Source organism: Malurus melanocephalus, unplaced genomic scaffold (assembly GCF_030028575.1).
Source record: "Malurus melanocephalus ecotype Western Australia unplaced genomic scaffold, MMel_1.1 scaffold_491, whole genome shotgun sequence".
NCBI lineage: Eukaryota > Metazoa > Chordata > Aves > Passeriformes > Maluridae > Malurus > Malurus melanocephalus.
The window spans coordinates 9,345-30,027 of record NW_026623723.1 but is presented as its reverse complement, the minus strand read 5'-3'; the positions used below and the strand labels follow the sequence as shown (position 1 = coordinate 30,027).

The 20,683-nt window shown below is 57.2% G+C and overlaps 2 protein-coding genes across 3 annotated transcripts in view; one reads left to right on the top strand and one right to left on the bottom strand.

Annotated features, from left to right (window-relative positions):
• The first annotated feature begins 81 nt into the window (after positions 1-81).
• Positions 82-11,341, top strand: ERLIN1 (ER lipid raft associated 1). Of its 2 annotated transcripts, none has more exons than XM_057381100.1 (12): positions 82-148; positions 1,252-1,409; positions 2,183-2,264; positions 3,157-3,203; positions 6,439-6,500; positions 7,742-7,867; positions 8,675-8,748; positions 9,038-9,096; positions 9,636-9,727; positions 10,207-10,296; positions 10,572-10,651; positions 10,977-11,341. In XM_057381100.1, the coding sequence occupies exons 2-12, from the start codon at positions 1,297-1,299 to the stop codon at positions 11,193-11,195; spliced, it is 1,044 nt and encodes a 347-aa protein (XP_057237083.1). In that variant the 5' UTR covers positions 82-148; positions 1,252-1,296; the 3' UTR covers positions 11,196-11,341. The 2 variants fall into 2 exon arrangements, with proteins under 2 accessions (XP_057237083.1, XP_057237084.1); XM_057381101.1 differs by having other exon boundaries at positions 114-148; positions 1,257-1,409.
• A 2,982-nt stretch (positions 11,342-14,323) lies between these two features.
• ADAM8 (ADAM metallopeptidase domain 8) overlaps positions 14,324-20,683 on the bottom strand; it is a 12,295-nt gene continuing 5,935 nt past the window's right edge. Inside the window, exons 6-21 of the mRNA XM_057381109.1 lie at positions 20,479-20,669; positions 20,031-20,096; positions 19,860-19,928; positions 19,178-19,347; positions 18,986-19,067; positions 18,291-18,439; positions 17,899-18,076; positions 17,093-17,182; positions 16,680-16,875; positions 16,405-16,504; positions 16,140-16,326; positions 15,975-16,052; positions 15,805-15,889; positions 15,583-15,697; positions 15,265-15,493; positions 14,324-15,158 (exon numbers count right to left, since the gene is read on the bottom strand). Coding sequence (XP_057237092.1) covers positions 15,003-15,158; positions 15,265-15,493; positions 15,583-15,697; positions 15,805-15,889; positions 15,975-16,052; positions 16,140-16,326; positions 16,405-16,504; positions 16,680-16,875; positions 17,093-17,182; positions 17,899-18,076; positions 18,291-18,439; positions 18,986-19,067; positions 19,178-19,347; positions 19,860-19,928; positions 20,031-20,096; positions 20,479-20,669 — 2,141 coding nt within the window. The 3' untranslated portion in view covers positions 14,324-15,002. The remainder of the gene's footprint in view (positions 15,159-15,264; positions 15,494-15,582; positions 15,698-15,804; positions 15,890-15,974; positions 16,053-16,139; positions 16,327-16,404; positions 16,505-16,679; positions 16,876-17,092; positions 17,183-17,898; positions 18,077-18,290; positions 18,440-18,985; positions 19,068-19,177; positions 19,348-19,859; positions 19,929-20,030; positions 20,097-20,478; positions 20,670-20,683) is intronic.

Sequence of the window (20,683 nt, the reverse complement as noted above, 5' to 3'; positions counted from 1 at the left end):
CTGCCATCGCTTCGCGCCGTTGCCTGGCAACCTGACGTGTGACGTCATAATCGCGCGCCGACGCGGCGCGCCCGTGGTGCCTCGCGCCTGCGCGCGTGCGTGGAGGGGGTGGGAGCGCGGCCTCGGCAGCACGTGGGGAACGGGACAGGTACGGGACAGGGATTGGGATAAGGGATCGGGATGGGAGAGAGGTTGGGATAAGGGATAGGGACTGAGATAGGGACAGGTACGGGGCAGGGATTGGGATTGGGACAGGGACAGGTACGGCGTGGGGATTGGGATAAGGGATGGGGATAGGGGATAGGGATGGGGATAGGTACGGGAGAGATAAGGGATAGGGATTGAGATAGGGACAGGTACGGGGTAGGGCTTGGGATAAGGGATTGGGACAGGGACAGGTACGGGACAGAGGTTGGGATAAGGGATAGGGACTGAGATAGGGACAGGTACGGGGTAGGGCTTGGGATAAGGGATTGGGATAGGGGATGGGGATAGGTACGGGACAGAGGTTAGGATAAGGGATAGGGATTGAGGTAGGGACTTGTACGGGGTAGGGATTGGGATAGAGATACGGATTGAGATTGGGACAGGGACAGGTACAGGGTGGGGATTGGGATAAGGGATAGGGATTGAGAGAGGAACAGGTTTGGGGTAGGGATTGAGATAGAGACTCGTAGAGGAGAGCGATTGGGACAAGGAATGGGGATAGAGATAGGGGATAGGGACGGGAGAGGGATTTGGATAAGGATTGAGATAGGGACAGGTRCAAGATAGGGATTGGGATAGGTATAGAGAACAAGGACGGGGTCAGGATTGGGATAGGGGACAGGTACAGGATAGGGACTGGGAGAGGGACTGGGACAGGTACGGGATAAGGACAGGTACGGGATAGGACGGGGGAGGGATAGGGGCAGGTATAGGATAGAGATAGGAACGGCATAGGGCCTAGGGAGCGGGACGGGTTGAGGATTAGGATAGGGACGGGATAGGACGGAGTGGGGATACGGGAGGGGCAGGTACGCTACAGGGAGGGCATGAGCGTAGGGACGGGGACAGGAACAGGGCCGGGTGCGGGTCCCGCGGGATGGCTCCGGGGCGGGCGGGGAGGGGAGAGCGGTCCCTGTCCCGGCCGTGTCCCTGTCCTGTCCCGTCCCGCGGGGTGCCGGTGCCGGGGCGGTCCCGGGGGCCGAGGGCAGTGCCGGGGGTTGTCCCGGGGCTGGCCGGCGGGCCCTGACGGTGTTGCTGTGGCAGGGCAGGGCAGGGCAGGAGCCCGCGGCGCCGTGAGGGGATGCGAGCATGGCCATGGCCCAGGCGGGGGCCGCGGCCGCGGCTGCCACCGGGCTCCTCGTCTTCCTGCTCTACTCCGCCATCCACAGGGTCGAGGAGGGACACCTGGCCGTGTACTACAGGTACGGCTCACCCCAAACCCTGGGGTTCATCCCTGGCCCCAGGGATTGCTCTGTCCTGCGCTTCCCTCCGGGCTTTTTTCCCCTTTTGTTTCTGCTCCCTTCCACACATCCTTGTGAGTCCCAGACACCCCGGCTCCGTGCAGAACCTTTGCATATCTGTCTCTCTCAATCCTCAGCTGCTTTTCCCCCTTTCCCTTTTCACAAACTGGATTTTAGAGTGTAGAAATCAAAGCTTGTGCTCCCTCCTGCCTTCCCACATCTGTTGATCTCTCCCTGTTGCAGCAAGAGCCGTCACCTTTGTCCCAAACTCTTACCCAGCCAGAGCTCTGGCTGTGTTGGTGCTTCAGAATGTTCTCCTTGCCMTTCCCAGTCACCACCTTTAATTTCAAGTTTCCCTTTAGTTACAAGCGCGACAGCCTGGGGGGATTTTCCTTTGTGCTTTGGGYGAGGGGCTGTGCAGAAATCTGGATTTTTCCATGGTTACCAGCGAACTATTTAGGGAGGAAAAATCTGCYTTCTCGCTGCTCTGTGCAGTGTGGCAATGCTGGGAGGGTTTTGCAATARCTGCCTTCTCCAGGGGTTAATGGCTCGCAGGTCTCACGCAAAGTTGCAGCAGAGTGCACTCAGCCCTTCTGCTGGGGAATTGCTGGCAAATTTAGGGCACTGATGTGATTCTCAGTGCCATAGCTGTGACCCCTGAACTGTCCCTGCTTGCCTTTAAAGCCAACCCCTGCTGTTTCCCACCTTGTCCCTGCTTTCCTCSCTCTCCGCAGGGGCGGCGCGTTGCTGACCAGCCCGAGCGGCCCYGGCTACCACATCATGCTGCCGTTCATCACCACCTTCAAATCCGTGCAGGTCTGTGCCCTGGGGGCTGGGACAGGCTGGGGGCAGCAGGGAGGGAGGGAGGGAGTCCCTGCTGTTTGCTCTGGGGCTCCAGGATGTGCAGTTGGAGCATTGGAATCTCTCTATTCCTCCTGCTGTCAGTGTCAGGCTCGGTGAGCTGTTGCTCTGAGGAAGCTCTCCCCAGCACATGTGTGTGTGTTGCTGGGGGCTGTTCCTCTTAGGAAGCTCTCCCCAGCATGTGTGTGTGTTGCTGGGGGCTGTTGCTCTTGGGAAGCTCTCCCCAGCACGTGTGTGTGTTGCTGGAGGCTGTTCCTCTTGGGAAGCTCTCCCCAGCATGTGTGTGTGTTGCTGGGGGCTGTTGCTCTTGGGAAGCTCTCCCCAGCACGTGTGTGTGTTGCTGGGGGCTGTTCCTCTTGGGAAGCTCTCCCCAGCATGTGTGTGTGTTGCTGGGGGCTGTTCCTCTTGGGAAGCTCTCCCCAGCACGTGTGTGTGTTGCTGGGGGCTGTTCCTCTTGGGAAGCTCTCCCCAGCATGTGTGTGTGTTGCTGGGGGCTGTTCCTCTTGGGAAGCTCTCCCCAGCACATGTGTGTGTGTTGCTGGGGTTGGAGGTGTCCTGCTCAGGAAGGACAGTCCATGTTTGTGGCTGTCACCGTTTCCCAGGAGCGCCGCGTTCCCGAGCGTGCTGGGAGCAGGGAAACCAGCGTGGCTGCCTGTGCACCCCCAAAACATTCCTCACCAAAAGGCAGGTCAAGAGAAGATTTGCCTTCTGCCCACACCTGCAGGCATCACCAGGGAGGCAAAGGACAGGTTTTGGGTGCCGTGTTTCTGCTGTGGGAGTGTGGGTGCAGCAGGGCCTCCCCATGGAAGGGAGCGCTTTGTGAGCGCTGGCTGTGTTTGTGTTGCAGACCACGCTGCAGACTGATGAGGTGAAGAATGTGCCTTGTGGGACAAGGTATGGCTTCCATCTGTATTCCTTCTTCATTTGTGTTTCTTCTAGATGCACTCTGTGGGGTCATTTGCAGTGCTGGGAGGCAAAGGTACCTATTCTAAAATCAGTCCCAAATGTACACATGTATATCCCACTGTAACAGAACAGGAGGCACAGGAAGGAACACTCTGGCTCTTGCTGGAGTTGCTGTTCAGAGGGTATTTGCATTTATTGTGGGTTTATCATGACTTTTTCCGGGTTTCTCCCCTTGATTACCTTGGCACCTTACTGCTTGGGCTTTGCCCTGCCCTCACACTGGTAATTTTACCACTCTGAGTCTTGTGGCTGATACGAGTGCTGACCATAGCAGTGGGCAGAAGCAAACAGTGAATGGGAAACCTCCTGGTGGAAGGGAGTTCATTTCCAAATTAAATTCCTGCTTCATAATTAGGCTGATTCTTCTGTCACACAGACCTGCTTGGTTGTAATAAGCAGGAGGAGAGGGCTGGTTGAGTTGGGTTACAGATCCTGTTAATGTTGGTTCATCCATGAGTTAAAGTGATGACATTTTAGGATAAAAAAACCCTCATGATTCTCATTGTCTTTAGGTTTAGGGTGCTCAACAAAATTTCTGTTAAAAAAAATTAATCAGTGTGATTGGAGTGATGACATACAGTGACCATGTTGAAATTAAAAATGTAAATGTTGGTGGCAGCATTAATAAAGCAAAGTTAATTTTGGTCAGGTTTAACCCATAYTAACTTTTTTGGAGTTATTCAGCATTGGGCTTAAATGTTAACATAAAGGTCACATRGTTTTAGTTTTAGATGTCAAAGCTTTTTCGGAGTATGTGTAAATAATGCTAATGTTCAGTGTAGCAGCTTTCACAGAATCACAAAATGGTTTGGGTTAAAAGGGACCTCAGTGCCACCCCTGCCATGGCAGGGACACCTCCCACTGTCCCAGGCTGCTCCCAGCCCCAATGTCCAGCCTGGCCTTGGGCACTGCCAGGGATCCAGGGGCAGCCACAGCTTCTCTGGRCACCCTGTGCCAGGGCCTGCCCACCCTCACAATATAGAATTTCTTCCATATATCTCACATAAATTTCCCCTCTGTCAGTCTGAACCCATTCCCCCTTGTCCTATCACTCCACAGCCTTGCCCAGAGTCCCTTTGGGGTGAGGTAAACAGCCTTTAGGCCAAACCAAAAGTCCCTGCCAGCCTTGACCATTCTGTGCTTCTATGGTTTAGGAGCTAAAAATCAAGTTCCCGTTGAATTTCAGCGTGGTGGGGTTCAGTTGTATCAATGCAGGAGTTGGGAAGGTGCAGGCAGTAAAAATGGGCTTTAAACCACCAAACAGCTGGTGGAAGCAGTTCTTAGTTAATAATTGAATACACTCCAGACCAAAGGTTCCAGTAGCCCTGTCCATTTTTAAGGTGTTGCTGCAGGAGCCTTTCAGTTTGCTGCGTTTGGAATCCAAAGTCTGTGGCTGCTCAATGCCAAAGCTTTGCATCTGCATTTCCTTAGCAAAACATTTCCTTATAAATAACAAAGGGTCACACCTGGAGTGCCATTGTCCCAGTTCAAAGTCTGGGACCAGAATAGATCCTAAACAGTTTGAGGTTTTGTATTTACATATTCAACTGTCAGACTCTAAAGGCTAGGTTTCTCTTCCACCATATTTATATTCCAGTTCCCTGTACCCTTATCTACACCAGGAGTGTTTGTGTGGGTGTTCCTATCCCAAATTTTTGCCTTGCCTGTCCCATTTGTACCTGACAGCATTAAGAGACTACACTAAATAGAGATTTTAAATCCTGAGTTAGGTCTTGAATTGTCTGAGGCTTTCCAGGGTCTTCCTGTCCACCTGTGTCCATYTCCTGTGGCATTCCCTGGATGCTGTCTCCTTGTCCTGTCAGGTCAGGCAGCATTGCTGCCTTATTATTCTTAAACCTCTCCCAGGTGCACCAAGTCTATATGTTGATCCCCCTTCTAGACTTTCTATGGATTTCTCCTTTTTTCTCTCTTCCCTGAGCACTTTGGGGTGTGTTGTTGGGGTGTTTGGGGTGTGTTTCCTCAAAGCCTGTTGAGTGACCAGCAGGACTGATAAAATTCACTTACCCCCATCACACTGGGCCATAATAATGGAATAACAGTGGATAATAACCCACTTGCTGTCCCTCACTGGCTGAGATGCTTGGCAAGGTTGTTGTGGAAGGCAGTGGTGGAGTTTTTAGCTTGTGGTTGTTGAGAAGCAGGTTTGGAGCAAGAACAGGGAGGCTTTTTCCAAGAGAGTACAGACACAGACAGGTTCAGGTTGTTTTTCTGCAGACTTGGCTTTCAGCTGCCAGAGATCAAGATCTGCAAAATAAGAAACTGAGTTTGTCGTGGGRGATACGTTTGAGTAAAATATCACAGAGTTTGGGAATGTGGGAGTTCCACTGCCAGGAATGAGCTGTCTCTAAACAATTCCTGCTAAAGCTTCTGGTCTGTGATATGCCTTTGTCCCAAGGACAACATCACAGGAGTGTTCTGCTTTAAAATTGTCCTCTCAGGAGACTTGGAGCTGTTGAAAGTTAGGAGTTTTTTTCTCTGCTGTAGAGGTTGTACTTTTCTCTGGTTGTACTTTTCTCAGGGGTGGGCATGGCTTGCTGAAAGCCACCCCAATAAGAGCAGGGACTGGGAGCAAGCCAGTCTGATTGCCCCTTTTCCCTGCCAGTATGGGGAGAGGATTKCCTGCAGGCTCCCTCTGCTGAGGTTGCTTGTGGTGTCCCTGGAGAGCCACGTGCACTGTGACACTGAAGCTGGGAACCAGGATTGAAATCTGCCACGTGCTTTGTTCTGTTAATTCTATTGGGCCTTGCCAAGCTCCTGCTGGAGTTGGGGAATGTGTGAATTAAATTAATTGCTTTTCCTGTTTAATATGTATTTGCTGCCTGGAAGAGCTGCGGTGCATCTGCATTATGTGGCAGTTGTCACCTGCTGCCCTTGTTGCCTTSCTCTCTGCTTTCCTGGTAGTTGCAGCTACATTCCTGTTCAGAAATGTTTTTCCTTTGGCTGGTTGAGTAGGAGATCACAGAGGGAAGGGAAGGTGCTTTGCAGGCTTGTGATTTATGCAGGGAGAGAGACTGGGGTTTGCTGCCATCTCGTTGCAAAATGCTCGGAATGCAGTGAAAAAGGGATAAAGATGGCTTGGCTTTAAACATGTCACCTGTTAACAGCTGCAGGGGTAACTGATGGGCTCTCTTTTCCCTTGCAGTGGTGGGGTTATGATCTACATCGACCGAATAGAAGTTGTGAACAAGCTGGCCCCATATGCAGGTATTTCCCATCCTGGTCCCAAAGCAGAGCCATGACTGTCTGCACTCCTCCTGTGCCAGCTCTGCCTCGCTTTGCAGGACTCCCCTTTTCCATGTCTGAGAAACTTCCCTSTCTGTTCCCATTTCTTGTTACCTTCCCAGTCCTGTAGCATTGATCCCAGTTGCTTCCAGCTCTGCTTCTGAGAAAATTGCAGAGACAAAACCTGTCTAGGAGCCTCTCACCGTATTATTTGACTGAGCCAAAGACACAGACAGCTCATTTTGTTCAACTGCACAGCTTGATGCAAAACACCAGCATTGCTGAGGCACCAGAGGGTGAATTCCTGTTATAATTCATTGAATCATGGTAATTGAGCTGGAAGGGATCTTCAGGATCATCCAGTTTCAGCCTCTGCCATGGCAGGGACACCTTCCACTGTCCCAGGTTGTTCCAAGCACCRTCCAGCCTTRCCTTGGACACTTCCAGGGACAGCCACAGCTTCTCTGGGCACCCTGTGCCAGGGCCTCACCAACTTCTRTAAGAGTTTCTTCCTTATATCTCASCTAAATTTCCCCTCTGTCAGTCTGAACCCATTCCCCCTTGTACTGTCACTCCAGTTCCTGTTGCAGGGCCCCTCTCCAGTTTCCCTGGAGCCCTTCAGAYCCTGSAAGRAGCTGTGAGGTCTCCACACAYCCTTCTCYCTCCAGGCTGAGCATTCCCAGCTCWCMCAGCCTGACTCCAGCCTCCTCAACAACTCAGTGCCTCCTCTGGACTTGCTCCAACAGTTCCTTGTCATGAGGGGGTCAGAATTGTGCACAAGGTTCCAGGTGGGGTCTCAGCAGGAGCAAAGGGAGAGAATTCCTTCCATTGACCCGCTGGCCACACTCCTTTGGATGCAGAATCTGGTTGGCTTAAACGGTGGAAATGATCCTTGTTTTCACTTTACAGCAGTTCCTGCTCCTGTGCATGCAGCTCCTGGGGAGGCTTTGCTGTTTCATTTGTTTATGCAGATGATGAAACAGCACCAGGCAGTACATCTTGCTTTGGTRATTGCTCCTTGAGGTTGTGTAATCCCAGCAGCACTCGTGGGTGTCCAGCAGGCTTCTCCCTGACAGCTGGGCAGGGCAGCTGGGGCTTGGGCCACCCAAATCCTGAAAACCCCAGGGCTGGAGATCCCCCACCCCTGTGCCAGTGCTGCACTCCTTCCCTGCCATCCTGCCACGTGCCAGTGGTGACCTGTGGCCATTCTGTCCCTTTCCCAGTGTACGACATTGTGAGGAACTACACYGCAGACTACGACAAGACCTTGATCTTCAACAAGATCCACCACGAGCTGAACCAGTTCTGCAGTGCCCATACCCTGCAGGAGGTGTACATTGAGCTGTTTGGTGAGTGGATGGAGGAAATTTCCCTGTGCTGGAGTTGCAGTCTGGAATCTGGCTTCTTTTACATCCACATGCCACTGCTCCTGTAAATGCAGTGTTTCAGAGGGGTTTGTCTTTCCCCATCTGCATGTGGGAATTTGATTTCAGTCTTTTTCCACCTGTTCTAGATGCACAAAGCAGCCCCTCTGCTCTTGTGTGTGCCGTGATGCCTGTGGCCTTCACTATGACCRTTTGTCTCGTTCTACTTCTGCTTTTAACTCCCTGCTCTGCTGCTGAGTTCACTTTTATGCTTTCAGGCTTTCTTCTGGCTGTTTTTGACAAGTGAGAGCTGGAAGGTTTCTAACAGGGAGGTAGCACAGATCATATTCTGCTTGCTGAACCTGTGCTCCGAAGACAGAGCAGAAGGTTGTGCTCCTTGAGTGGCTGGGCAGGGGAGAATGGCTTGTGGAAGACTAAAGGCTGTAAAAATTTTAATAYTCAGATACTCCAAGTCTGAGTGTTGAGGAGGGTTAGGCTTCTACCACAGGTTCATTTTCTTGCTGAGATGCTGCAAGCARTTTGTCCTTAATYCAGATAACTCAAACTCATCAATAGCTGAACTTTTCTAGTCACTAGCACGTGATTCTCCTTTGGGGAGTKTTTTTCAGSRGGCAAAGGAAGGGAAACAATGTGCWGAATGGTCTCAKGAAGCATCTTTATCTTACACTGTGGAGTTAGCTGCTCTTCAAGGCTGGCTGACTCTCTGTCCCACSAGCTGTGGGAGAAAAGATGATAAAGCTAAATGGTCTCTCTTTTGTCCTCAAAACACAGATCAGATCGATGAGAACTTGAAGCTGGCCCTTCAGAAAGACCTCAATGTCATGGCACCGGGTCTCACTATCCAGGTGGGTTGTGGCCTTTAAATAGAGATTTTAAAAAGTGGGGAATGACTTTTTGCCAAAGCCTGCAGTGACAGGACAAGGGAAAGCAGCTTTAAACTGAAAGAGGAATGTTTTATACTAAGGGTGGTGAGGCCCTAGCACAGGGTGCCCAGAGAAGCTGTGCCTGTGGCTGGATGCCTGGAAGTGTCCACAGCCACATTGGACATTGGGGTTTGCAGCACCCTGGGGTAGTGGAAGGTGTCCCTGCCCATGTGTTTCATTTGAAACGTGCTCCTTTTTTCTTCTTTCACAGGCTGTGCGTGTTACAAAACCCAAAATTCCAGAGGCCATCCGAAGAAACTTTGAGCTAATGTGAGTAGCTGGACATAAAATTGTATTCATTAATTTTGAGGGTCCTGCACAGGCACAGTGCTGTTGGAAAGTTCTTCCCTGGTGCCCAGGGGGTGAGTGAGAGCTGAGCTTTAGGCGATGTGTGCTTGTTCAGGTGCACCTGTGCATTCTGTTTCTCCATTTCCATACTGAAATCAGGGCTCAGGGGTGTTGATGTCTTGCCCATTATCTCCTCTCCAGGATCTCTGGAGTGCCTTTGGGCAGAAGGAGGTGCTGTTGGATCTCTCTTCACGTTTGGTTGAGCAAGCCCAGCTCCCAGCCCGCTCTGCCTTGGGTCTTTGTCCCGAGGGCCTCAGACTGGCTTTGCATCCAGAAGTGGGTGGGGGACAGATGGCRAGGGGGACAGTCCCTCCCTTTGGCCTGTGCTGCAGGCAGAGCCAGTGCCCATGGCTGTGAGCAGGGAGCTGGCAGCTGGCTGGCCTCCTGTCCCCATGGGCTCTCCTGGGATGCAGAGCTGCTCCCTGTTCCCTTTGCCCAGGATAACRCTTCTCCCCTTGCAGGGAGGCTGAGAAGACCAAGCTGCTGATTGCAGCCCAGAGACAGAAGGTGGTGGAGAAGGAGGCAGAGACAGACCGGAAGAAAGCGCTCATTGGTAATGTCACCGGCACAGGCTGAGCCTCCAGTCCTGCATTCCGTGCTAGGCTGGGGCAGGACCTTGTCATCCATCACTGACAGCTCCCTGAGGCTGCACAAGCAGTTGTTTTGAACATCTGAGTGAAAACCCCACAGYAGCAGAGCAGGGAGCCCCTCTGTCCTGCAGCAGGAGAGGAGATCCCTCTGCTGGAAAACACTCGGGCTTGGAGCTCCACGTCCCTGTGCCAGGGGGATTGCACTTGTAAACGTGATGTCAGCTCTGCAGACACCAGCACTGTGCTTTCCTCCTGGAGCTGTGCTGCTTGGAGTGCAAACTGGCACTGAGTGGGAAGGGAGGGAGCAGGGAGCCARCTCCTGGTGTGGCAGGTCCTGCAGCCTGGGTGGGATGCTGATGCTCAAGCCCTGAGAAGCAAATGTCCCAGCTGAGCCCGTTGTGACACCTGTGGGACACCTGTGACACGTCCCCTGTGATTGCAGAGGCAGAGAAGGCTGCGCAGGTGGCCAGGATTCACTACCAACAGAAGATCATGGAGAAGGAAACGGAGAAGCGCATTTCTGAGATCGAAGGTAACCACGCTGCTGGGGCTATCTGCCAGCTGGGGGTGGGGGCAGATGGAGGAGCCTCAGAGCTGCCAGAGTCATCAGGGGTGCTGCAGAGGTGTGAGGCTGTGCGCTGGGGTCGCTCCTGCCCTCTGGGAAGCTGCAGGGCAGGTACAGGGCCAGCCAGGCTGTCACAGGCTCTCCTGGCTCAGCTGGTCCCCACAGGGCTCAAGTGCTCAGCGTGACGGGGTCATTCACTTTCTAATTCTTTCTTTCCTGTCCACTCTCTGCTGCTGTGTCAGATGCTGCGTTCCTGGCGAGGGAGAAGGCAAAGGCTGATGCAGAGTACTACACTGCTCGSAAGCTGGCTGACTCCAACAAGGTGAGCATGGGGCTCTCCCCTTTCCTACATGCCTGCTGCCACCCTGCTGTCCCTCCCTGCCCAGACTCGCCCTGTGACACCTCTGCCTTCTTTATTGGTATAAAACCCTTGAAACTAAATTATATCAAAAATGGGAGGCCTGATTTTACAGCCTGGTTTTTTGACCTCAAAATGGTCACACGAGGGTCATAAAGATCATTTTCAGGTGGGCAGCACTGCAAAAACACTTGATTTAACAGCCCACACCGCAGGAGGCAGGTACCTGGTGTGGAATCCAGGGCCCAGAAGGGTGTCTCTTAGAGTTTGTGGTTTGTGTTTTTTGCAGCTGAAGCTGACCCCSGAGTACCTGGAGCTGATGAAGTACCAGGCGATCGCTGCCAACAGCAAGCTGTACTTCGGYGACCGCATCCCCAGCATGTTCCTGGATTCCTGTGCCTTCCAGCAGGCCAGCCTGAGGACTGCCCACGACACCAGCCTTCCTGCACAGGAGGCCCCGGACACCTCTGGAGAAAGCCCCATGAGAGGAGAGGAGAGCACTGGGTGAGGCAGGCAGAAGGGAACCCGGTGTAGCTCAGCAGCGAGCCTGGCTGTGCCCAGGGACGAGSCCCCGTGCCGGCGGGGCGGATGCAGCACACGCCTGGACATCTTGTGTATAGGTGGCAGTGGGGTTGATTTTCTTCTGGCAACAGATTGCAAGGGCTCTGCCTCTTCCGTTCCTCCCCCCATTAAATTGGTGCTTCCAAAGGAGGGATAATCCTGTACTAACATACCYATACTGGAATATTAAAGGACAGACAGCAGGAAAGCCTCCCGGGGTGGGTGCAGTTATTTAGCAGGCGTTGCTCCGGAGGAAGGAGATGTGGCTKTGAGTGCTGTGTCACTGCTCATTGCCCAGCACTCCTGGCTGAGGCTGAGTGAAGAGGATTTCCCCTCGTTCTGCTGCTGAAGCTTCGCTTGGTGAAGGTTTCTGCTGACGCTGTCKYGCTCTCCTCGAGGACTGCGSTGGAGTGGGCTCACCTTGGCCGGCRTGTTCCTGCTCAGGGCACTGGAATGGGTGTGGAATAGGTGACTGGAGTAGGATCTGCATAGCCATAATATTCCTGTAGACAGCAGCACTAGATAACCACCTGGAGGAAGCGACCTCCGAAGGGATTCTGCAACCCCCTCTCCAAGCAAGAGCCTCGCACTGGCTGCCTGGGACTGACTGCGGTGTTCCAGCTGGGTGGCCGGGTCTCATTGCCTCCTCAACCAGATTTCAGAAGCAGCTGGTTGAGAACAGAGCTTGGGAAGTCTTTGCTCAGATCCCAGCCTCCGTGTAAGTCATTCACCAGGGAAAGGGGGCTGAATTTCCACTGCTCTGCTGTGCTGGCAAAGTGAAGAGCGAAGGGACCCTGCTGTGCAGCAGATCAGATGTTTGACGCCTCAGCTGCAAAATAGGTGAGCATCACTGCTCCTCCGTGCAAAATGTGCTGCTCCAGAAAGCGGGACTTGCCTCGTGTGTCCTTGAAGAGCCACGGCAAAGGAGCGTGTCCCTGGTCCTCTCATCCTGGCTGGAGCATCTTCTGTCGCGATGTGCATTGTGATCTGACTCTGTGCTCCTGATGGGGCATAGCAGGGTGAGGAAGAGATGTGCTTGGGGAGGGGGGAGTCAGCTGGGACAAACTGCTTGCCTGTTCTSCTGCTCACTCCCCTCTGCCTGTGAGGATGTGCTTGTTCCTAGGACCCGCTCCTCATCGTGTTCTCTGAGGATTCCCAGCTGGGGAAGCAGCTGGCAGGAGCTGGAATGCCATTCTCCACCCCAGCACTGCCTGCTGCATGTTCAGAGACCTGTTCTCCTCTGCCAGCCAGGTCATCTGTGCATCCCTGCTGCTGTCCTGTCCCCTTGGAGCAGCCGTGCCACCCTTTTAGGGCCTGGGGGTGGTGGCACTCCACGCACTCAGCCTGCTGAGATCTGTCCCTGGCTCCATCTGCAGCCTCGTGGCAAGGGGAGGGATGTGTTCAGCTGCTGCCATTGTGAAACACTCAGCCCAAACCAGCTTTACCTGTGCTGGGGATGTCCCCAGAGGAGGTGTGAGCTCAGGCTTTGCATCCCTACCCTGTGTGGCTTGGCGTCAGGGATGGCAGTGTCTCTCCCACAAGGAGGTTTGGTAACTMRTGGTGTCTTCTGCTGTCTCAGCTMCTGCCCTGGCTGCCTGTCCCCCATYTTTGGGGCAGAGCAGGGTTGAGTTGGCCCTGCTCCACTCCTGCAGGGTGTAGGGCATAAYTGTGGGACTTTGCAGCAGTTTTGGGTGGTCTTTCTTGTCCTCCATCTGCCTGCAAACTCCCAAGGCTCAGCTGGTGCTCTCCTCCAGGATACCAGCTCCTCTTCCAAACCAGCCACGGCAGGACCAGGGAGCAGGSCACCAGAGCAGGGAGAGGGGGTGGCAGTGTGTTTTGTAGTGTTTGAAATGTTTCCTGGAAGTGCTGCTTGGCYTGCAGGGTCCTCTTTCTGCTGTGGGATGGGCTTTGAGGAAGCGGTGGGGTCTCATCTCTGCCCTGCCATCTCCTCAGGATTGCAGCAGGCCCTTGGCATGGACACAGCCTCTCCTCTGAGTCCAAAATCCAACCAAAGCACCCACTTTGGTTGGATTTTGGGATGAGGGCAGGCTTTGTAGACTGGAATCACTGCTGGAGGGAAGCCTGCAGGGCTGCAGACTCCACGATTGTCTTCATGTGGCACTGGGGTTGGACACTGGGCATCAGGAATGGGTGACAGGGCAGGTTCTGCCGGCCCGGAGGTGACAAGGGCACGAGGGGAGCTGCTGGGAGCGATAACCAGGTGGTTCTCACCTCTCCTGCAGCGATCAGATCAGGATCAGATGCAGGGAGCAGGAAAGCCTTCCCTTTGGACCCGAGCCTTGCTGTGCCTCCCTGTGCCATCCGGGTGGGTGCATGGCTTTGCCTTAAGCGGCTGTCACTGGCTCAGTGTCCCTCTGTATGCATCAGCCACCTGCCCGTGTGGCCCGAGGGACCCCAGGGGCAGCTCCTGTGGCCCCAGGTCCTGCAGCAGCACCTGTGATGCTCAGTGCCTTCTGCAGAAGCTCCTCCAGCTCTCCCCGGCTGCCACGTGTGCAGGAGGGGACTGCCACAGCTTTGGCACCCTGGTGTGAGCAGGGACACGGCTGCAGTCAGGATTTTGGGATTGAACTGGCTTTTTCTCTCTGCTCCCACGGCCTGCGTGGGCCTGTGACTAAAGGGGGTCTGCCCCTGGATCTGCATCTCCTTAAGAAAACACGATACRTGCGGTCAGGTTTACATTCACAGTGTTGTTCTTTTGATAAAGCAGAATAAAATTATTTTGTTACCATTTTTTGGGGGGTGGTTTTTTATGTGTTTTAGGGCTGAAGTGGGGGACCTCTCTGCCTGTCACCSTGCAGTGGCACTGCATGGTGTGGATGACCTCAGCAACAGGGGAGCAGCCTGTGCTTGAAGAAGGCCACAGGATGGTGCTGAGCATGAGGAGAGTCCTTGCAGCATCCTGCAGCTCCTGGGGCATCCTGGCTCTGCGTGGCTGACAAAATGTGCTGCTSCTGTGGCTCTGGCACTGGATTGAGGAGCTCAGCTCCAGCCCTTCTCCCCTTCCCTAATCCCTTTCCCTGATCCCCCTGGCTACCACCACCCTGCTGTCCCCTCCTGCCCACACACACTCTGTGACACCTCTACCTTCAGTCTTTATTGGTATAAAAGCCTTGAACCTAAATTATATAAAAAACGGGGAGGCCTGATTTTACAGCAAGTGGCTCAAAATGGTCACATGAGGGTCATAAATAAACGGCTGCAGTAAAAAGGCTCCCGGGGAGTTCCCTTTTGAACCGTATCTCCAGGAATAACCAGCAATAAAGGGGAGGGAGGCCAAGCCCAGCTTGGACCTGCCACAGCTCCTGGTGACATCTTCCCCCCGGTGTGATGTCCCCAGCTAGAGCGGTTCCTGGGGCAGGAGCGATGCCAGGAGCTCCTCTCCGCAGCCCCAGAAGGGCAGGGCAGGGGGAGCAGGACACATTCAGRCCGTCGGCAGAGAAGGCAGCAGCTCCCAGGGCACAGGAGAGCCTGGGCCGGGCTCCCAAAGCGGAGCTGGCGTTGTCCCCGCTCCCGGTTTCCGTGGGAAGCCCCGGCTCACGGCTCCCCCGGGACAGCCCTGAGGCTGCCGGGTCCTTTAAGGCACGACTGGAGGATYTGTAAACACTGGTGACCCCGGGCAGGGTGCGAGGGTCCGGCCGGCAATTCAAGTAACGCTGGGAGGGAGGCGATGGCTCCGCAGCTGTGCCACCCAGCCAGCTGTGCCGCTCCTCGGCGGCGGATGGAGCATCCTGGGTCACCTCCTGCCCGCGGGCGGCTTCAGGGCCACCTTGGGCGGGGGACACCGCTGGAAGGGCATCGGTGGGCGGGCCGGTCCCGGCGGCTGCTCGCCGTGGCTCGGTTCTTTGCTCTTCAGGGCTGGGAGAGGTTTGCTGGGCGGCTTCGGCTTCTGCTGGCGGGAGGAGAGACCCGACTTCCTTAGCTGGGCAGCCGGGAGGGACCCGGAGCGGGGCAGGGAGCAGAGGAGGGGTCCCTCTCTCCTCGGGAGAGGGGCTTACCTGGGAAGGCCACCCCGGAGGGGACCGAGGGGTCACCTGGGGGCCGGCAGCCGACGGCTGCAGGATGAGCACAGGGCTGTGGGCTCGGGCTGGCCGCGGGGCCGCTGTGCTGCTGACCAGGCTGGGCTGGCCGATGTCCTGGCGGGACAGCTGGCGGCGGCCCGGCCGCGTCCGGCCACCCTCCTGGAACAGCGGGTTGGCCAGGCCCGCGGGRGTCCCTCCGGAGCTCCTGCGGGACACAGGGAACATGTGGAGCTGCTCCGGGCACCCCTCGGGCTCAGCCCCGAGCAGCGGAGCCGCGGGGACGGGAATTATTACCGTTTGTGGGATTGCCGTGCCGTCCTGGCTCTGAGGAGCACCACGCCGCTGCCCAGCAGGACTCCGGCCAGGGCCAGCACGGCCAGCACGGCYGCCAGCACCACGCTGCTGCTCCCTGTGGGGACCACCCGGGCGTTTGGGGACGGAGCGGCACCCGCCAGCCGGTGCCACCCCTTCCCCGGCTCCCTCCCTGGGGACACGTTCGGGATGAGGGGTCCGTACCTGTGGCTATCCCTGAAACCTGCTGCTCGCAGTAGGGCGCTGCCCAGCCCGGGTCGCAGTGACATTCCCGCCTGTGGTTGCACACCTGGGGTGAGGGGGGAGAGCGTCAGGGTGGTGGCCGTGCCGCGGGGCCCGCAGCGGCTCAGGAAGGGCGCGGTGCCAGCGCCTACCCCGTGATTGTTGCACTTGGCCGAGCAGTTCTTGTCGCCGTAGACCAGGAGGTTCTGGCAGCGCCCGGCGTAGCAGACCTGGGGGCGGACAAGGGGGCTCTGAGGCTGCCCCGGGACCGGCGCTCCCCCGCCCCCGCCCCGGCGCGGCCCCGGCGCGGCTCTCACCATCTCCTCCCCGCACTTGGCCCCGGTGGGCACCAGCCGCAGCTCGGCCGCCTCGCCCGCGTCGCTGCCCGCGATCACCGCCTTGCACTTGAAGCGGCCGAAGTAGTAGCCGAAGGAGTAGTAGCCGCTGCCGAGGATGGGCTGGCTGTTGTCGCTCAGGCACAGCAGCGTGCCGCACTTCACATCCCTGCGGGACACGATGCCGTGAGCACCCGCGGGCGGGGCTCGGCCGGGACGGGACATCCCCCGCACCCCCCATCCTTACTTGGGGCTGCAGGGCTGCTTGCCGTACTCGGTCAGGCAGTGCAGGTGGACGTGCTGCTCGCTGTTGTGCTTGAAGCAGACGTCAGGAGCCACCTGCGCCTCTGCGGGACACGGCAAGGGTCACACGGGAAGGGTCACACGGGAAGGGTCACACAGAGCCGCGCTGGCCCCGCTGGCCGCGCTTTAGGATCGGGAAGGGCTCGCAGCCGGCCCGAGGGGCTCCGGGCACATCCCGCAGCGGGTGGAGCAGGAGGGTGGGCGGGCAGGGGGGCGTACCTGCTCCCCAGAGCGCCCGGCACTGCTCGCCGTGCGAGGGGCAGGCTCCGTTGTAGCAGTAGCCGCTGCCGTGCTGGCAGGASACGCCGTTCTCCTGGAACACGTCCTCCGGGCACTCGGCGCTGAGGCCGCTGCAGTGCTCGGCGAGGTCGCAGTCGTTCTTGCTGGCCCGGCAGAGCGCACCTGCAGCTTTCACCTGCGCGGAAAACGGGAYGTCAGCGCTGCCGGGATGCTCTCACAGCTCCGGGCACCGCGGCACAGCCTGGGAAACGTCCCCAGCACCCCGTGTACCCTGACACTGACACTCTGCTACTGGCTGAGCTACCCCACCGCACAGGAGACACCTCCAGGGCTCGGACTGGCTCTTCCCCTGCTGAAGAACCTGCCGAGCTGCTCCCCGTGGGCGGCAGTACCTTGCAGTCCTGGCAGCACTCCCCTCGGGCACACTCGGCTCCCGCTCTCAGCTGGCACGTGGTGGCATTGCAGCAGCGGTCCGAGCACTCCTGCGGGACAGGGATGGACTCAAACCCTCCTGAATGCCCCCTGAAGGACCCTTTCCTTCCTTCCTTCCTGGGGGGACCAGGTTGCCGTGTCACCAGGTGCCCACAGCAGCGTAGTTGCCACGGGCTGAACCACGGGGCAAAACCACAACAACATCCCAGGCAGGGACCATAACTGCTGCCTCTTTACCCACTCTCCCACACCAAACAGAAGGACCAAAAGGGATTTTTTTTTTCAGAAGACAGAGCCTAACTTTTGGGCCACTTTGCACATCTCCAGGAAAGAAAAAAACATGAGGGTTTCTGTGCTCCCTGCATCAAAGGAGCATCCCTTCAGGTCCCAGCACAGGGCTGTGACCAGGGATTTACCCCATTTGTTAGCCTCAATTCCCTCCTGTGATCGGCTGGTAGAGCTGAGGAACAGCTCAGCACAGCTTTTGGAAGAACAACACGCCCCGATGTCCCCTCCTGGGTCACCTCTTTGGAGGACAGAACGCGTGGGATGTTCCTCTTTCCTAGGCTAAAATCCCAGCCAGCCATGAAAGCGGGCACACCTGAATATCCTCTGCGGATTATTTTTCCCGCAGAAGCAGCGGGAGCACAAGGGAAGAGTCTGAYGGGCAGATCCCRGGTGCCTGCTGCCCGGGGYCATTYCGGARGAGTCTGAYGGGCRGATCCCSRGTGCCTGCTGCCCGGGGTCATTCAGAGAGCTCCCCTACCTCCGGCGTGCCGCAGTCGCACTGCTCTCCGCGCTCCACGAACTGGTTCCCGCACACCGGTCCCCCGTACAGCTCGTCCGCCCGCGGGGCGTTCAGCAGGCAGCTGGTCCGCGGGTCCCCCAGGAACTGCCACATGTCCTGCTCGCTGCAGCGGCTGAAGAGCTTGGGGTAAACCAGCCTGGAGGGGCACAGAACCGGCTGGTCATGAGCAGGGAGCCCSGGGGAAGCTGGAGGGCCGGGACAGGCTCAGAGGCACCTGCAGAGGGGTGGGGTGGAGCGGAATGTCTGCCCGGACCTGGCCATCTCTCTGGTTTCACCCCATGGGGATACTGCCAGGGGACACCTCGGTGTCTCTGCTGCCCAGGGATGTCCTCCCCATGTCCCTCACTCACCCGACGCTCCCTGCCATGACACAGCCCCCATCAGCTTTGGAGATGGGGCAGCGGCAGCCGGCAACGTCCTCGTCGTGGGACATGCCCAGGTTGTGGCCCATCTCGTGAGCCATGGTGGATGCGGCGCCGATGGGGTTCGTGCTGTGATCCTGCGGGATGAGGGGCACACCGTGGGTTAAATGTCCTCGTGGGTTCCCCACAGCCTCTCCACGGGGCCACTGGGGCTCTGCAATGTGTCCCCTCAGGCTGCCATGCTCAGGTAAGGGATGACACAGGCTGGATGTGGTCTCATGGCCCCTGAAGACCTCCAGACTGGGCTCTCAGGGCTGTCAGTGGGCTTAGACAGAGTGGCTGCTCTAAAAAAATGACATTTTGTGGTGGGTCTGAGAGGCCACAGGGCCCAGAGCCAACCACTCCTGCTCCTACAGAGATGGGGAGGGATGAGGAGCACAGCCAGTCCCAGTTGGGAGCCTCCCAAAATCCCATCTCCTGCCCATGGAGCTTCTCTGGGAAGCTCTTCAAGCATACCAGAAGTACCACACAGTGCTGCTTCTCTGGGGATCACTCACTCGAGGGATGGAGATGTCAGGGACCAGATCCAGCCCTAAGGCTACAGAGGGGGAAAGCTGGGGAGCAGGGGAGGAGGGAGCAGCTCTGGAAGCTGCAGCACAGGGAGGGCAGACCGCAGGACGCACCTGATTGACTCCACCCGAGTCCCTGGTGCACATCACCAGCTTCTTGGCCAGCCCCACGGTGTTGCCGTGGAAGTCGACGCCCCTGCGGGATTGAGATGCCCTGGTGGCCACGTGCCCTGGGCAGCAGCAGGGCTGGGATGGTGGCAGGGTGGTGGCAGGGTGGTGGCAGGGTGGTGGCCACCCGATCCTTACGTGATCAGCTGGGCATTGTCGTGCGGCTTCTTCCGCAGCAGCTCCGAGTCCCGCCAGTGCAGGAAGTTGTCCAGCGTCACCTCTGGGTTGGGGCTGACCGTGATTTTGTCCCTGTGGTTCCACACCTCCAGGCCRATCAAGGCCACCCGCAGGCGGAGGGGCTGGTAGAGCTGGGACACAGCCCCGAGAGAGAGCTTGGACCTGGGCTGCAGTGGCACAGGGGAGCCCAGCGAGCCCAGGATGCTCCTTGCTGGGCAATGCCAGCTCTGCCACCCTCAGTRAATGRCACCAGCTGGGGTGACCCTCCAGASAGGTTTTCCCCCCTCTCTCTTGGCTGGGGAAGGCTGGRATATTGCTCCCATGCTGCCAAGGAATCAGGAAACCCACCATGCTCCAATGCACCCCTGCCCCTGTTAGCAGCCYCTCCAGCCTGAGAGCAGCCATGGGATGTGCTCCCTGGATTTACAGGACAAAATTTCCCTTCCCTTAGGGACAGGACTGAGCCGTGATGTTCACCCTGCACTCACCATAGTGGTCACCCTGCAGCAGCCACTGTGGGGCTGAGGTCAGCTCCAACTCCACCACCCCACCCACAGCAACCTCTCCACCAGCTCTGTGTTCTCACTGGTGCTGCAGGACACGTGTGGGAGCTGCGAGAGTGGGTCCAGAGCCCTGGGCTCACCTTGTCCACGTGGTTGACGATTTCCTTCATGCGGTTCTGCACGGTGCGCAGGTCCTTGTGCTTCCTGAACTATGGGAAGGACACAGAGAGATCCCSGGGGTGGCTTTGAGCTCCTCACCGCTGGGGATGACAGCCAGCCCGCCACCAGGCCACCAGCTCAGCCCACTTTACCTCCTGGTTGTCCGCCACCAGGACCAGCTCCACGTAGCGGGGACCTTTGTGTATGGGACCCGATTTCTGGAAAGCAAGAGGAAAGCAGGGCTCAGCTCGCAGCTTGCCAAGCCAGGCAGCCCACCCTCCCACGGGAYGTGATCCTGGAGGATCTTCCGAGGTTAGCAGGGCTCCCAGCTCAGCTCTGTGATGCTGCTTTGCGGGGTTTCAGACTTCTTGCAGGCTGGAAAACCCAAGCCTTGTATTGGGATGGCACACAAAGCTCTGCAGGCATCACGGAGCTCGTGGGGTGGGAGGATGCTCCTGCTGATGGCACAGGATCCGAGAGCCTGGTCCCACCCGTGTTGGGACACCCAACCAACAACTCGCGGGAGATGGGAGTCTCCGAGAGGGACGGAACGCCCCCGCTCCTCCCCGGGACTCGGGGACTCAGCAGTGCCATCCCTACCCAGCGRTAGAGCTTCATKGCCGCAGGGATTTGGGGCTCCCGRTCGTACTCCAGGGTGGCCCYGGGCTCCCGGCAGGTGCCGCGTTTCCCCCGCAGGTGAGCAGCTCTGTACACGGCGTGCTGGCCGGCCACCGCCCCCTCCAGCGGCTCCAGGAGRAAGGTGGTCTCATTCACCCGGAAAAACCCGCTGGGGAGAGAGAGAGGG